This window comes from Oncorhynchus clarkii, chromosome 16 (genome assembly GCF_045791955.1).
Source record: "Oncorhynchus clarkii lewisi isolate Uvic-CL-2024 chromosome 16, UVic_Ocla_1.0, whole genome shotgun sequence".
Lineage (NCBI taxonomy): Eukaryota > Metazoa > Chordata > Actinopteri > Salmoniformes > Salmonidae > Oncorhynchus > Oncorhynchus clarkii.
In genome coordinates, this window is record NC_092162.1 from 13,329,378 (window position 1) to 13,344,262 (window position 14,885).

The 14,885-nt window shown below is 40.0% G+C and overlaps 2 protein-coding genes across 4 annotated transcripts; one reads left to right on the forward strand and one right to left on the reverse strand.

Moving 5' to 3' along the window:
- The first annotated feature begins 2,828 nt into the window (after positions 1–2,828).
- On the forward strand, positions 2,829–4,725 carry LOC139367995 (retinol-binding protein 4-B). The gene is made up of 6 exons (XM_071106458.1): positions 2,829–2,902; positions 3,191–3,297; positions 3,463–3,599; positions 3,737–3,843; positions 4,051–4,263; positions 4,429–4,725. Exons 1-6 carry the CDS (start codon positions 2,866–2,868, stop codon positions 4,446–4,448), a joined length of 621 nt encoding a protein of 206 aa, XP_070962559.1. The 5' UTR covers positions 2,829–2,865; the 3' UTR covers positions 4,449–4,725.
- Positions 4,726–4,876: 151 nt separating this feature from the next.
- On the reverse strand, positions 4,877–14,859 carry LOC139367994 (centrosomal protein of 55 kDa-like). 3 transcript variants are annotated; one of them, XM_071106457.1, is made up of 9 exons: positions 14,786–14,859; positions 14,011–14,219; positions 13,333–13,587; positions 10,742–10,795; positions 10,455–10,605; positions 9,105–9,397; positions 8,630–8,701; positions 6,632–6,763; positions 4,877–6,484 (listed from the first exon to the last, which is right to left on the reverse strand). In XM_071106457.1, exons 2-9 carry the CDS (start codon positions 14,194–14,196, stop codon positions 6,284–6,286), a joined length of 1,344 nt encoding a protein of 447 aa, XP_070962558.1. In that variant the 5' UTR covers positions 14,197–14,219; positions 14,786–14,859; the 3' UTR covers positions 4,877–6,283. The 3 variants fall into 3 exon arrangements, with proteins under 3 accessions (XP_070962558.1, XP_070962557.1, XP_070962556.1); XM_071106456.1 differs by having other exon boundaries at positions 6,632–6,757; positions 13,333–13,605; XM_071106455.1 differs by having other exon boundaries at positions 13,333–13,605.
- Positions 14,860–14,885: the final 26 nt, after the last annotated feature.

The following is a 14,885-nucleotide window of genomic DNA, read 5'->3' on the forward strand; positions in this document are numbered from 1 at the left end:
CATTTGTAAACATTTGTAAAAACCTATTTTCACTTTGTCATTATGGGGTATTGTGTGTAGATTGATGAGGAAACATGTAATTTAATCAATTTTAGATTAAGGCTGTAACACAACATAATGTGGAAAAAGGGAAGGGGCCTGAACACTTTCCGAATGGACTGTATATACAGTCAATTGCAGCCCAAGTAACAGACACATCTCAACATCAAATGTTCAGAGGAAACTGTGTGAATCAGGCATTCATGGTTGAATTGCTGCAAAGAAATCACTACTAAAGGACAGCAATAATAATAAGAGACTTGCTTGGGCCAAGAAACACGAGCAATGGACATTAGACTGGTGGAAATCTGTCCTTTGGTCTGAAGACTTGTTGTGTTTGTGAGACGCAGAGTAGGATGAGCTCCGTATGTGTGGTTCACACCGTGAAGCATGGAGAAGGTGTGATGGTGTGGGGGTCTATTGCTGGTGACATGGTCTGTGATTTATTTAGAATTGATTTAGAATTCAAGACCCACTTAACCAGCATGGCTACCACAACATTCTGCAGCAATACACCATTCCATCTGGTTTGCGCTTAGTGGGACAATAAATTTGTTCTCCAACAGGACAATGACCGAACACACCTGCAGGCTGTGTAAGGACTATTTGACCAAGAAAGAGAATGATGGAGTGCTGCATCAGATGACCTGACCTTCACAATCACCCGACCGCAACCCATTTGATTTGGGATGAGGTGGACCGCAGAGTGAAGGACAAGCAGGCAACAAGTGCTCAGCATATGTGGGAACTCCTTCAAGACTGTTGGAAATGCATTCCAGGTTGAGAGAATGCCTAGTGTGTGCAAAGCTGACATCAACTAAATTTATTGATTTCATATATTTTTTTAAAATCCTTATTTTACCAGGTAAGTTGACTGAGAACACGTTCTCATTTACAGCAATGACCTGGGGAATAGTTACAGGGGAGAGGAGGGGGGATGAATGAGCCAGTTGTAAGGCAAAGGGTGGCTACTTTGAAGAATCTAAAATATATTCAGATTTTTATTAACACTTTTTGGTTACTACATGATCATTTAATAGTTATGATGTTTTTGCTATTATTCTACAATGTAGAAAATAGTAAAAATAAAGAAAAACCCTTGAATGAATAGGTGTATCCAAACTTTTGACTGGTACTGTATATGCATATATAGTTTGGAATACTATGTTACAGCAGATAAAAATCTAACTTTTTCCTGACTCTGGTACTGGTCCAGCCATTCTTTGAGGGTCACGGTTATATGGTCCTAGAAAGAAAAACAAATGTCTACCTGGAATGCTTACTGGCAGCTTTAAACCATAAATTACGGTTTTATGGCCATAAAAGTAAGTGCCTGCACCCTCATTTACTGTATATGGCCATTTCATAACACTTTGCATACAGCCTGCAGGTATAATGCTTTATAACTTGTTTTCGTGTATGAGCCTTTATAATGTCCTATGGTATTTGCTGGTGTGGTATGATCAATGGAATACAACTATTGATTCATTCTGTTTGATCACTCACTGAAATGTTTTTCTCTTTGATATTGATTGCATAGCAAACTAGAAGTCAATGTTCTTTTCTCCACAGGATGTCCTATACAGGATAGGATCTATTATAGATTTATCTAACATTGAGCAATAAAATAATATTTAACATGATTGCCTAACATGGCTTTCAAGTGAAAAGTGAAAAATGTTAAAGGCCCAGTGCAGTCAAAAACTACACGTCCTGTGTTTTATAAATATTTCCACACTATGAGGTTGGAAGGATACTGTGAAATTGTGAAAATTGCCTTTTTAGTGTAAGAGCTGTTTGAAAAGGCCGCCTGAAATGTCTGCCTGTTTTGGAGAGATGGAGTTTTGGCTTTCCATGGTGACATAACCATGCGGTAAATTAGTTAATAGACCAATGAGAAAGAGAGTTCCAAACATCTCTGCCAATAACAGCTAATTTTCAGTTTTCCCCTTCCCACTCAGACCACTCCCACTCCCAGTCCGAGCAAAATTATTACTTGAGAAATTGCTGTTTGCCAAAAAGCTATTTTTGTTTATTTTTGACCATTTAAATTTCAACCAATCACAGTAAGGTACTTAATTGTTACCCAAAAATGATTCGATGTTGAGATAAAAACGGTTGCATTGAACCTTTAAGAAAAGTCGAGTAATCCCACTGGGCACAGAGGTCAGTTCAACAGCTAGTTTTGATTTACATTTGGTTGAGTTATCAACTAACGTGAATTCAACATGAATTCATAGTGAAATCAACAAGTGAAGTCATCATGCCATTGGATTTAGGTAAAAAGTTGGGTGAAAAAAAACAAAATTCCCTTACGTTGATTACTTTTTTCAAAACCAATCACTTTTCCACATTGATTCAACATCATCACATTGACATTTTTGTTGAAACGACATGGAAACAACATTGATTCAACCAGTTTTTGCCCAGTGGGATGAGACTAACCAGAAGTAACATATTGTAGTTGTTCCAGGGGGTAAAAGAGAGCTGAAACATTTCTTTCAAAGTCTGGATCTGGACGTTAACCTGGGGCTCGTACTGCTGAAGCAGAACATTTCACGCTTAGTGATTGATAGTGAGTATGTATAATGTATAGTATTCCAGATATGCTCTTGCCTTTACCCACAACAGATGTTTCATAAGGCAGCAAAAACACATTTTTGGGACTGGGGTCAAATGTGCAGAACACATCTGGACAAAATGGGAGTCTTGGTTGGAGTTACGTAATGTTTTCCCAATTGGTTAGGGGCTGTCTCACATCTGTTGTTGTTCTTACTCAACCCAGGCTGTGGCAGGACTCTACACTATAAAAACCTCTGTTTGTAGATGAACAGCAGCTCTAAGGCACCTCAGACTTTACAAGGTATGAACTGCATGGGAAGGGATAGTAGGGTTTTACATGTACTCTGCTTAGGGTTTTACATGTACTCTGCTTAGGGTTTTACATGTACTCTGCTTAGGGTTTTTCCTGTTTTCCTTTTTTTTATTACTATCAATTACCTTTTTAACTCACTTTTCATATTTTTGATTAGTTTGCAACCTTTTTAGATTGAAGCTGTAATGGAGTGGTATATTGCCCGATGTACTGATTGTGATGTTGTGATATTTTCTCTTGACTCTGGGCTCTGTCTTCCACGGATCCATCAACAAGGCAACATGCTGAGAATCTGTGTGGCCCTCTGTGTTCTGGCGACATGCTGGGCACAGGACTGTCAGGTTTCAAACATTCAGGTCATGCAGAACTTCGACAGAAGCAGGGTAAGAACAAAATTCACATTTCCTGAAATGTCACTTTCCATAAAGTATCTCTGCTCTTGTCCAATCTGATCTATCAGCCTTGGAATGTTCAATGTAGAATGTAACTGGAATTTCATTCATTGTATGTTATGCAGAGATTGATAGAGCTCTCATTTCATCTTACAGTATACTGGTAGGTGGTATGCTGTGGCCAAGAAAGATCCTGTTGGTCTGTTCCTCCTGGACAATGTTGTTGCTCAGTTCTCAGTAGATGGAAGTGGCAAAATGACTGCAACTGCCCAGGGAAGAGTTATCATCCTTAAGTGAGTTCTGTTTACTTCCAAACGATCAAAATAGTTTCTCAAACCTTCTAAAATTCATCATGTTTTCACTTCTACTGAACTTACTCATTTATCTTTGCTTCATCCTCCCCTTTCAACTCTCCTTTTCCTCCCTTTAGCAACTGGGAAATGTGTGCCAACATGTTCGGCACCTTCGAGGACACTCCAGACCCTGCCAAGTTCAAGATGAGATACTGGGGCGCTGCTGCATACCTCCAGTCTGGAAGTAAGAAAGACTACAGACTCAAAATACAAGACTAAAATCTATTGTTGTACAGAATGTTCCTTTGAGTTACACCACTACCTATTGATGATAACTTGACTATTCTTCATTTGTACATGATAGCATGCCATTGATGAAGCTGCCTACTGTCCAAAGCCTGCTGTTAAACCAACCATTGTTATTATTCTGTCTCCTCTCTCCTCCACATAGACGATGACCACTGGGTCATTGACACTGACTACGACAACTATGCCATCCACTACTCCTGCAGAGAGGTTGACCTGGACGGCACCTGCCTGGACGGATACTCCTTCATCTTCTCCCGCCACCCCACCGGTCTGAGGCCTGAGGACCAGAAGATTGTCACCGACAAGAAAAAGGAGCTCTGCTTCCTCGGCAAATACAGACGTGTTTCACACACTGGTAAGCGTTGTTATAAGTCAATTTAGTAATTAAAAGTAATACTTTACTTTTGTGCAAAAACCAATTGTGCAACTTCTGGTCTAATTAACTATTATGGAAACCTAATATCAATTATAAGCTCAGTATATGCAGTATGTGTAAACGTGTTTTATTCCTCCATTGCAGGTTTCTGTGAAAGCAGCTGATCTGGAACTAGTCAGATGGATATCATGGGTGTAAAATTCCACATATCAGAATCAGGCTGTAAATATAAACCATGTTCCACAACAAAAACAAACCAACCGTCACTGGCCAGCCCCTTCCAGCAGTTGGGGAACTTTGCCGTTACCAAAGATAGCCATCAACCAACCAAATGATTTGTATCCGAATGTATCAGGAAGGATATAGGATACTTTACTGATTGACATTGTATGATGTAGTCTTGAATGACTTCTTGAAATAAATAAAAACACAATGGTACTATTTCAGTGTTTATTTTGTATTATTAGCATCAAGGGTTTCAAGTCATACTTTGTGCTCTGATGTCATCAGGTTGGTTTGCCATTCATACAACTGCATGGTCCCACATGGCTTCCATTCAACAGTGACAAAAAGACAATTACTCAAAGATTGTGTTGATAGCCATTGCACTATCATCTTTATTGCACATTTTTGTACAGTGTATAACAAAGTGCAAAGATAGCTTTTGGATACAGGCCAAAACAAAAATCAAATCAAATGAAAAACAAAGACACCCAATTATCTGAAAAAGGACAATAATCTATTTATCACCAAACTGGTTTCAAAATGTATAAATACAATTTTAAAAAAGGCATCAAACTGAGAATTATTCATAACGCACTGCTTGGAACCAACCATATGAGTATTCTGCAGCAGTAACCTTACAGCTAAGTCCTTGTTGTAACGTTCCTTGAATAGACACACATGAACCTCTTTTCCCCTACCCAAGAGAAGCCTCGCTAATCCTTGGCCTTAAATAGTTTAATGCAAGGACTTACTCATGCAATCTCATTGGAGCTGGTTTGCAAAGTAAGAACTGAGGCGGAAGTGGGCCTTACTCACACATGTAACATTGCCCAGTGCAGCAATTTTTTATCTCAATATCAAGTCATTTCTGGGTAACAAGTAACTTACTGTGATAGTTGTCCATTCTAATGGTCAAAAATAAAGAAAATGTAAAATTGCTTTTTAACAAAAAACTATTCTCAAGCAAGAATTTTGCTAGGAATATCAGAGTGGTCTGAGTAGAGGATACTAAAGCGGTGCATTAGGATTGTGGCTTGGGGATCAATCCATTGGCTCCTGAGTGGCGCAGCGGTCTAAGCGCTAGAGGCATCACTACAGACCCTGGTTCGATTCCAGGCTGTATCACAACAAGCTGTGATTGGGAGTCCCGTAGGGCGGCGCACAATTGTCCGGGTTAGGGTTTGGCCGGGGTAGGCTGTCATTGTAAATAAGAATTTGTTCTTCGCTGACTTGCCTAGTTAAATAAACTGGTCAAAATTGTTCGTACTTTTACAGTGTTAGTTTCCTCAGCTGTACCAATATGATACAAAACACATGAAAAACTGAATTGACTGCACTGGGCCGTTAAAACTGATGGAATACACCTTAGGAATGCAAACAATGCTTATAGAAAGACGAGGTACAACAGAAAAAATAAAGGACCTATGTGGTGAACACTTGTTTCATGTTCTAATCTTACATACGTTCTATGACAAAACCATCCACATAAGATTTTTTTTAAATCACAAAAAATATATAATAATAATTCAAAATAGTTTATTCTTGTCAATCAAAAATAGTCACTGATTTATTGGTAAACACACCTTCAGGAACTTACAGTAGATCATCAGTAGACACATACAAAAAATGGGAAAGAAACATCGTCATGTAAAAAGAGCATAAACACAAACCAAATAGACTTCCTCTTATAAGATTATATAAATACAATATCTTATAGACAAAAGCAAGACCGAGAATGGCCAGATGTACTCCCTTGTTAATTCCCAGAGGCTGTTCAAGTGAAACAGTAGTCGAGGTGGGCCAGCAGTTCTCTGTGTTGACTGGTGGCGTATGGGGCTCTACACTTTGGACACTCCAGGAAACTCTCGTCCAGAAGGCTTTTGGAGGGCGAGGTGGGGATGGGATCCTCAATGGACAGCCTATCAAACTCCAGCTTGTTGTAAGAACTTGGCTCAGAGAAACGAGACTCGCTCTGCTGTTTACGAAATTGAAAATACATAGAAACCAATCAATTGTCCCACAGTTGCTTATCTGAAGATAGCAAAGGTATTCATGATGACAATTGAAAAGCAGAAAAGTCTAAAAGAATTTAAGTGTACTGCAACATTTTGCAATTGCTTACTTGATGGCTGGATTCCAGTCTCGTGATTTGGTCCCGAGCCTTGCGCAGCTCTTTCAGGACCTTGTGCAACTGATGCTGTAAACTGTGCCGATCGAGTTTCTCGTTCTCAAAGTCTTTGGCAGACAGCTGGATCTGGGGGGAATAGACAACAGCAAATCAAGAGAGCACTGCAGAGATCTTGGATGTTGTATTGCATAAGAGATGTTATACAACAGACTATTTCACAATCTAGAGTCAGGAATGGTTTAGGTTGCCAATAGAAAATCTAATTGTATTCGTCACATGCACCAACTACTAATATTGGTACCCTTGGTAAATCATTTTTTATTTATCCTCTTGGTCTTTCAAAATATTCACAAAAATCTAACTTTTAATTAAAATAAAAAATTAATTCTTAACTCAAAACAAATATTTTTCTCAAATATACATGTGCTACAATTATTGGCACTCCTTCCTTACCTTTGCCAACAGCTCAGAGTCTTCTCCTATAATGTGTAATGAGGTTAGAAAACACATGGCAAGGGACCCAAGACCATTCCTCCGTACAGAATCTCTCCAGATTCCAAGGTCCATGCTTGTGGACTGTTCTTCAGCTCATCCCAAAGGTTTTCTATAGGGTTTAGGCCAGGGGACGGCCTTGGCAAAACCTTGATTCTGTGGTCAGTGAACCATTTTTGTGTTGATGTTGTCCTGCTGGAAGATCCAACCATGGCCCAGTTTAAGCTTCCTAGCAGAGGCAGTCAGGTTTTGATGTAATATCTGCTGGTACTTGGAGTCCATGTTAACATGTATCCTAACAAGTTGTCCAGGGCCGTTGAAAAAAAAACAGACCCGCAACATCAAAGATCCACCACTATAGTTCACAGTGGGAATGAGGTACTTTTCTGCATGGATATATTTCTGTCTACGCCAAAATCATCTTTGTTTCCAAAAAGCTCTATTTTGGTCTCACCTGACCACAGAACCCGGTCACATTGAAAGTTCCAGTGACGTTTGGCAAACTGTAGGCGCTTGAGTTTGTTGTTTGATGACCGGGTTTGTTGTTTTTATGGCAACCCTCCCAAACAACTTGATCGTCTGATCGTAGTTTTGTAGAGTTTCTGACCTAACTAACGTCTGCAATTCTCCAGCTGTTTTTTGGGCCACTCTCACCATCCTCCTCACTGTGCGTGGGGTCAATATAGACACACGTCCTCTTCCAGGCCAATTGTTAACACCTCCAATTACTTTAAACTTCTTAATTATTGCCCTGATAGTAGAAATGGGCATTTTCAACCGGTAAGCTATTTTCTTATAGCCATTTCCTGATTTGTGCAGCTCAACAACTTTTGTCGCACATCATTACTGTATTCTCGGGTCTTTCCAAATAGTGATGGATGACTATGGGAACTTGGCATGTATGTCACCTCATATTTATACCCCAGTGAAACAGGAAGTCATGGCTTACCACTTAAGTATTCCTAATCACTCAGGTGAATTTAAATAGTAAAATATGAATTGGAATATACTTCAGTCAGATTTTAGTCATAAGAATTTATAGGGGTGCCAATAATTGTGGCAGACATGTTATGGAGATTTTTTTTTATTTCACATGTATTTTTTTTCAATAATTTTACTTCAATTAAAAGGTTAGATTTTCTGTGAATATTTTGAATGAAAGGCCAAGAGGAAAACAGCAAAGACATTTTTTTACAGCCCATTTTGCTCAAGTTTACCAAGGGTGCCAATGTAAGTGGAGGGCACTGTAGACATTACCGTGAAATGCTTACTTACAGGCCCTTAACCAACAACGCAGTTCAAGAAAGAGTTAAGAAAATATTTACTAAATAAACTAAAGCGTAATTTTTTATAAAAAGTAACACGATAAAATAACAATAACGAGGCTATATACAGGGGGTGCCGGTACCGAGTCAATGTGCAGGGCTACAGGTTAGTAGAGGTAATTTGTACATGTTGGTAGGGGTAAAATGATTATGCATGGATAAACGACCTACATACCTGCTGTTCCAGTACAGCAACTCTCCTCTGCTCCTCATTTTGATTTAACTGAGATTTCTGGAGTAGATTCACCTGAACAGAAAACAGTATTTTGTCTTAAAGGAAATTGGAGGTCCTATCGACATTCAGTATTACTGTGTCTTTTGAAAGAATAGTGGGAAAGTGCAGAGGGTGTGAAGAAGAACGAGGAGCATAGGCGAGAAAGTGGCTGAGACCGGGATCGAACCCCCTTCTCCAGCGGGTATATATGGTTCAGCACAGAACATTTTTATTTAATCCCCAACTACATTGAACTGTTGTTAGATCGGTATATATTCAACGAGACACAACCAGACTCATTTAAAAAACAACTTTTCGCCAGCAACTCATCCACAGGTCATGGTTGCAAATGACAATGCTTTATAAATTAACTCACCTGGTCAAACAAAGTTGCACAATAAACCACACAAAGTATCTCCCTGGTGTATAACAGTACCTGCAGCAGAAGCTCAGCAGACCTCTTCCTCTCGTCTTCCAACCTGGCGTCCATGCTGTCCCGCTCGGACCTCATCCTGTCAGCCAAGCACTTCCTCTCCTCGCTGACTCTGTGTCTCCTGCTGAGGCGCTCGGCCTGGAGCTGTTCTTGGGCCTCGGCCACCTCCCGGCAGCGCTCCTCGTACCTCCCCTGGGCCCGCGCAGCAGCCTCCTTCTGGGCCTCCACGTCCCGCTTGGCCTGCAGCAGAAGCTTGTCGTAGTACTCCTGCAGCTGGGGGGAAGACTTCTCAGGTGCTGGGGAAAATCAAGCAGGGTTACAATAAAATATGATCCTCTATGCAACACTTATGAATCGGTCACTAGGAAGTACCGTTTGTCAAGTATACTTTGCTTTACCACTTGTAATAGCTAATTATAACTAATTTGTAAACGCAAATTATAAGCTTGAGTTAATTTCAGGAAATCAAATGAGCATAATACAAAATCCATCTGTTTAAACTGGAGATATCAGATTATTTTTTTTTACCATGGGGTACGTCTCAATCCACCTCATCTGCCAATAGCCGTTTTCGGCATCTACAGTATAAGGTCTACGAGAATCACAAGCGTCACAGGCGTAGTCTGAAGTCAGTATCGCCGATCTGCCAACTTCTGTCAGTAGCATCTGAACGGTTCGAGCTACACACTAATATGACCCCTCTATGGAAAGGTGAGTCTCTCACGAACACGCACATTTGCTCTAGGATGCCCACAAGCCAAACCTGAAAGCAGCCTGGTACCACTTTAAAAATGAATGGAATTATATAGAGATAGTTTAGTGCCAAAAATAATGGGTTAAATCTGTATACAAAAATACAAATAGTTTCCTGATCCGTCTTATATCTCTTCGATATAATACAGATACTTCAAAACAAACTTCCTTTAGATGTATTTATTTGTACTATCAGTTTTTCCATGTATGAATCTGGTATTCAATGCGTTTCCACAGGCTAATAGCAGTAAGGCCAAATGTTTCATCAAATATTTTATATATATATATTTTTTTTTTCTCCCTAAAGGGTCCAAAAATTCTAAATCAAAAAGCATAATGGTCAGTGCTATGACTATCTTAAAACAATTCCATGTTTGCTTAGTAGAACCACCCCAATTAAGAAATGCTATATTCACAGACTGACAAGCGTTGGCCTAGAGGGTAATTATTTTAACCACATGGAAAAACATTTTTGTGTGTGAAATAAGCCTTTATAATGCGGAGAACATTGTGGGATCTGCCGATTTTTAACAGTGGATTTGCTCTTAACAGCAAACGAGTGCCAAATCCCACACAGGCTCAGAGGCCCTGTTTTTTTACCGGCTGAATCGCCTTCTTTGTGTTGTTGTTGGAGAGCTTGGTTGGCTTGATTTAGTTGCTGCTCCAACTCAAGGGTTCTGGCCAGGACTGCCTTGACATAGGCCTCTCGCTGCTGGTCATAAACCATCCACTGTTGGTTCTTCTCCAAAGCCTTACGGAATCCAGGAAAAAAGACACACGGGTTAGGTTATACAGTTTTCCTTAGCACTCAATGCACTACGATTTTTGAGCAGACAAAGACACAAAAAAAAATGGCAATTTTAATCTTGACAAGTTATTCAACTCACATCTCTCAGGTGATCCTGAACTACTGCAACCTCACCGGTGGGGACCCTGCCATTCTATCAAACAGTATAGAAACACGGGTATTAGAATATATCAAAACAATTGCAGAGGTGTACACAACAGAGACAATCACTTTCTACATGAAGACATGGTCTGTTGTATGTGGGTCTGTGGGAGACGAGTCTTGGATGTTTTACTTAAAAAGTCTAATGCAGACATTTTAATCGGAATATCACATAATTTCTGGGTAACAATTAAGTACCTTACTGTGACCATTTGAATTTAAAACAAAAATAGCTTCTTAGCAAAGAGCCATTTCTAGGAATTTCTGGGACTAGTGGGAAAGGGAAAAGTAGATGTTATTGGCAGAGTAGTTTGGAACACTTTCTTATTGGTTTATTAACTAATTTACCACCTGGTGATGTCACCAGGCAGGCCAAAACTCCATCCCACCAAAACAGGCTGAAATTTCAGGCGGTCTTTTCAAACAGCTCTTACACTAAAAGGGCATAATGATAATTTTCACTATTATTCCAAACTCAGTGTGTGGAAATATATATATAAAACACAAGGAAATCAAGATTAAAGAGGACATAATAAAATCATTAAAAAGGGCAGTAAAGCCTAGCTAAATGCAAAGCCGCCACTAGTTAAAGTACTGCATACAATAATATAATGCCTAGGGTGTCTTTTAACCAGTCAGAGGCCTAGTCAACCTGGCTGGGATACATCCTCAATAACACCAAGGCCCAACTATCCCTGGAGGGGCTGCCTTCGTTCTGCAATCCCTGGAGAGCGACGCCAGGTCCATCTCATAATAATATTAATGATGTTAAAGTTGGCCCACAGGTTGACATCTGATTGCCTGGTAAGACCAGGAACATGATACCTATGACCTAAGGAGGCGGGACGTCTCAAGGCTGCGCCGCTGTAAAACCCATTGGTCTGCTCAGGCCCTTAACTCCACCTCGAGAGGAGAGGGACCATAAGCTTGACAACCTTTTCCCAGATGGTCTGCCCATCCTGTATGACTGAACATGTGCGGTGGGGGTTATGTTGCGGAGGGTAATGCCCCCGGTGATGAGGGCCTGTTGGGAGGTGGATTGCCTTGAACATAGTCTCATGGTCATTTGAAAGTTACATATGAATTAGAGCACATATAATAAACATAGTTCTCTATCCATGAATAAGACTAGTGGTAAACCATTTCCCCCCATTCCACAGTGCTTTAAATTGAGGGAAAACTATTTTTATCAGAGGGAAGGGTCTGTCATACTCGTCTGGTAGAGTGGTCAAAGAGGTTAAACAATTAAATGCTTGTGAAGCTCTGTAATCATAAAATGGCTAACTTGTCATTCTCACTCTTATAAATATGACACTAAGAAGATTGGATAGATAAGAAATCAGGAAAATAAATGTCATATTTGAATCATGAAAGATGATAAATAGGAAATGCTGTCAGAGCCTATTCAACTGGTGGCTGCGGGCCAGATCCGGTCTTTTAATCAATTTAGACTGGCCCCTTGATCATTTCTGAACATTAGTAAAACAAATCTGGAGATAAAATTCGGATGTTTATTGCCAAAATGACAAGGCCTATCAGTGTGGTTTTTAGCAGCTCCAAATAAATCTTCCTATGAATTTGACTTGTGTGAACAGTGTGCAATAAGCTAATATCACCCCATTCCTGAAAGCTAAGACTCTCAGGGACACGTACGTGGTGTCTTCTGTTTCTCTCTATGAAGTCGTGCAGGAAATATTAGAAGGGAGTGAAAAAAGAAAAAATGACTGGGGGAAATTCCTCCAAAGCCCCCCCCCCCCCTAAAATAGAGAATCAAATAGCTTGCTGGTCCATGTTATTACCATCAGTGTGTTAGGGCAGTAAAAATAAAATCCTGTTTTCAGAGGATTTTAAAAACGACCTAATTACTTTTAGCAACATTTAAGTGCTTTATAATGGTGTGTGCTGTTTTTGATAGTTCTCCGGAAGATTAATCGCATGTCGAAAATGTCTGGCGCCCCTGCAATTACATTTAAAAAAGTGGCCCCCATAAGAATATGGTTGAGTAGCCCTGTGGTGCGTTCAGATAGCTTCAACGTTTGCTATGTTGCGTGACAGTTTGTACTGAACACGCTTCCCCAAAACTGTGTGCACCATTTGTCAACAGCCTTTGAGGTAAATTTGCTTACGTTTGGTGCTGTGGCCTGATCAATATGGGTGTGACCATCTAAAAACACAAAACCTATGCAGTACACCATACAGTAATCGCCCTGTGGGCCACCATAATCACAACGCTTTTCAACTGGTTGTTCAGAACAGTGCCGTTTCAGATTAATTTAATGTTGCACCCCGTTCTGTCGTACTGTACGAAAGCCACCTGAGCTGAGAGTTAACAAGTATTATGTCAGAGGGCCATTCTGAGAGCAAAGGCTGCCATCTAGAGTTCTAAAATAATATTTCACCTTGAGATTTTGAATCCCCCAGCCTAACCACAACATTCATACAGGAAACTGCAATGTTTGAATATTGAGGGGCGTGAACCTTGAAGTGTCTTCCTGTCACACATAGATTCTGCAGATTCCGCTCACCAACCTGGAAATCAGGAAACTGTTCTTCCAGTTCCTGACATCTTGCAGACACTGCCACCAAGTTGTTCTTCAGGTTCCCCGTCTCCTCCGAGAGGGACTGGAAGAGTTTCTCTCTGTGCTCTGCCTCTCTCCTCCCCTGGTCCAGCTGAGACTGGAGCGATGCCACCACCTCTCCCCCACTGGAACTCAGCTGTTGTCTCAGAGTCTCCACCTCCTTGTCCTTTGCCAGCAGCTGCTGAGTGTTCCTCTCCCTTAATGTCTCCAGAGACAGAATTTTCTGCAATCAATTGCAACATTTTGGTAGTTTATTTTTCTTCTTAAATGAACATGATTCATCTTTATATTAACAACTCCATCAAGACAATTTCAAAAGCCAACGGTCTTCAAAGGAACACGCCCATGATGTTCTCAATGCTAAACCCACAGACTGCTACAAAACCACATTGTGAAAGTGAAAGTGATCACAACAAATTTATGAACATAAAGTGCAAAGGTTGTTTTGGTTTGAAATGTTTCCTGTTTATGGATGTAGGCTACCTCATCACTAGGGTGTCAACCCCATTCCATTTGGACTTTATAATAATCATTTGACTGGCAATACTAGATTAGCCTAAGCATGTCACAAGAGTCTATTTCTGCACAAGCTACGATGCTTTGTCATTTTGCTAGCTAGTTAACTTACCTCTAGCAGTTTGCTCTTGTCCAAGTCTGGTGGCCTCGCCGTTCGTTTTGATATTTCATCCATCATCTTCTTCAGGTGATTATTTTCCTTCCTGAGTCTGTCCATTTCCATGTCTGCTTGCTTTGAGCCACTGGATTTAAAGCCTAACTTGTTGACAATGATATCCTTGGTGCTTTTTGATGCCATGTCTGGCGTGTTACCTAGAAAAACTAGTTTGACGTTTTTTTTTTGTCAATGTATAACAATTCAAATCACTCACATCTCATTCAATTGCACATTTTCAATCAAAGCTAACTACATATAGGTAGTAAATCTAATAGGAAATGCTCAAGTTTGTTTATTTCATTAGGCATACATCCAATTAAATGTCGCACCTGCAGTGAGGCCTAGCTAACGTTATTTGTTGAAATTGGCACGCCAAACACAAAACAAACTCAAGCCCAAAACAACAGAACATGCCTAACCGAAAAAAAACATTTCTCCAAAACTTTACAACTGAATGACATAAATAGAACATAATCTTACCAACAAGATACAGATCATCTGCTAGGTTGTTGGCTATATATTTTTATTGAGTTGGTGGCTAATGCTAGTTAGCTAGCTAAGTTAAATACTGTACAGTAGGTGCTGGTCTGTCTAACAACACAGCTATAGTTAGCCAGCAATCCGTCCTTATTTAGAGAGCTAAACTTTTGTTCGTTCAACCCAAACTCTTTTCTATTGTTAATAAAACATGTATGGATGCATCTATAAATATTTAGAAAATATAACTCACAATGTAGGACTCTGTTTCCGAAATAACAACCTAGGATGCTTGATTTATGAGAATGAAACGGACACTTTCTTGCTTCCAAGTTGAAAACAAGTTTGAATGC

What these genes read in the sequence shown, in the direction of transcription:
- LOC139367995 (XM_071106458.1), top strand. Translation starts at nt 2,866, where the DNA reads ATGAACAGCAGCTCTAAGGCACCTCAGACTTTACAAG. An exon ending in AGAACTTCGACAGAAGCAGG is followed by an intron (nt 3,298 to 3,462) that starts GTAAGAACAAAA and finishes TTCATCTTACAG; the next exon opens with TATACTGGTAGGTGGTATGC. An exon ending in GGAAGAGTTATCATCCTTAA is followed by an intron (nt 3,600 to 3,736) that starts GTGAGTTCTGTT and finishes TCCTCCCTTTAG; the next exon opens with CAACTGGGAAATGTGTGCCA.
- LOC139367994 (XM_071106455.1), bottom strand. Translation starts at nt 14,196, where the DNA reads ATGGCATCAAAAAGCACCAAGGATATCATTGTCAACAAGTTAGGCTTT. An exon ending in AACAGTTTCCTGATTTCCAG is followed by an intron (nt 10,796 to 13,332) that starts GTTGGTGAGCGG and finishes ACTGTTTGATAG; the next exon opens with AATGGCAGGGTCCCCACCGG. An exon ending in CAAAGAAGGCGATTCAGCCG is followed by an intron (nt 9,398 to 10,454) that starts GTAAAAAAACAG and finishes GATTTTCCCCAG; the next exon opens with CACCTGAGAAGTCTTCCCCC.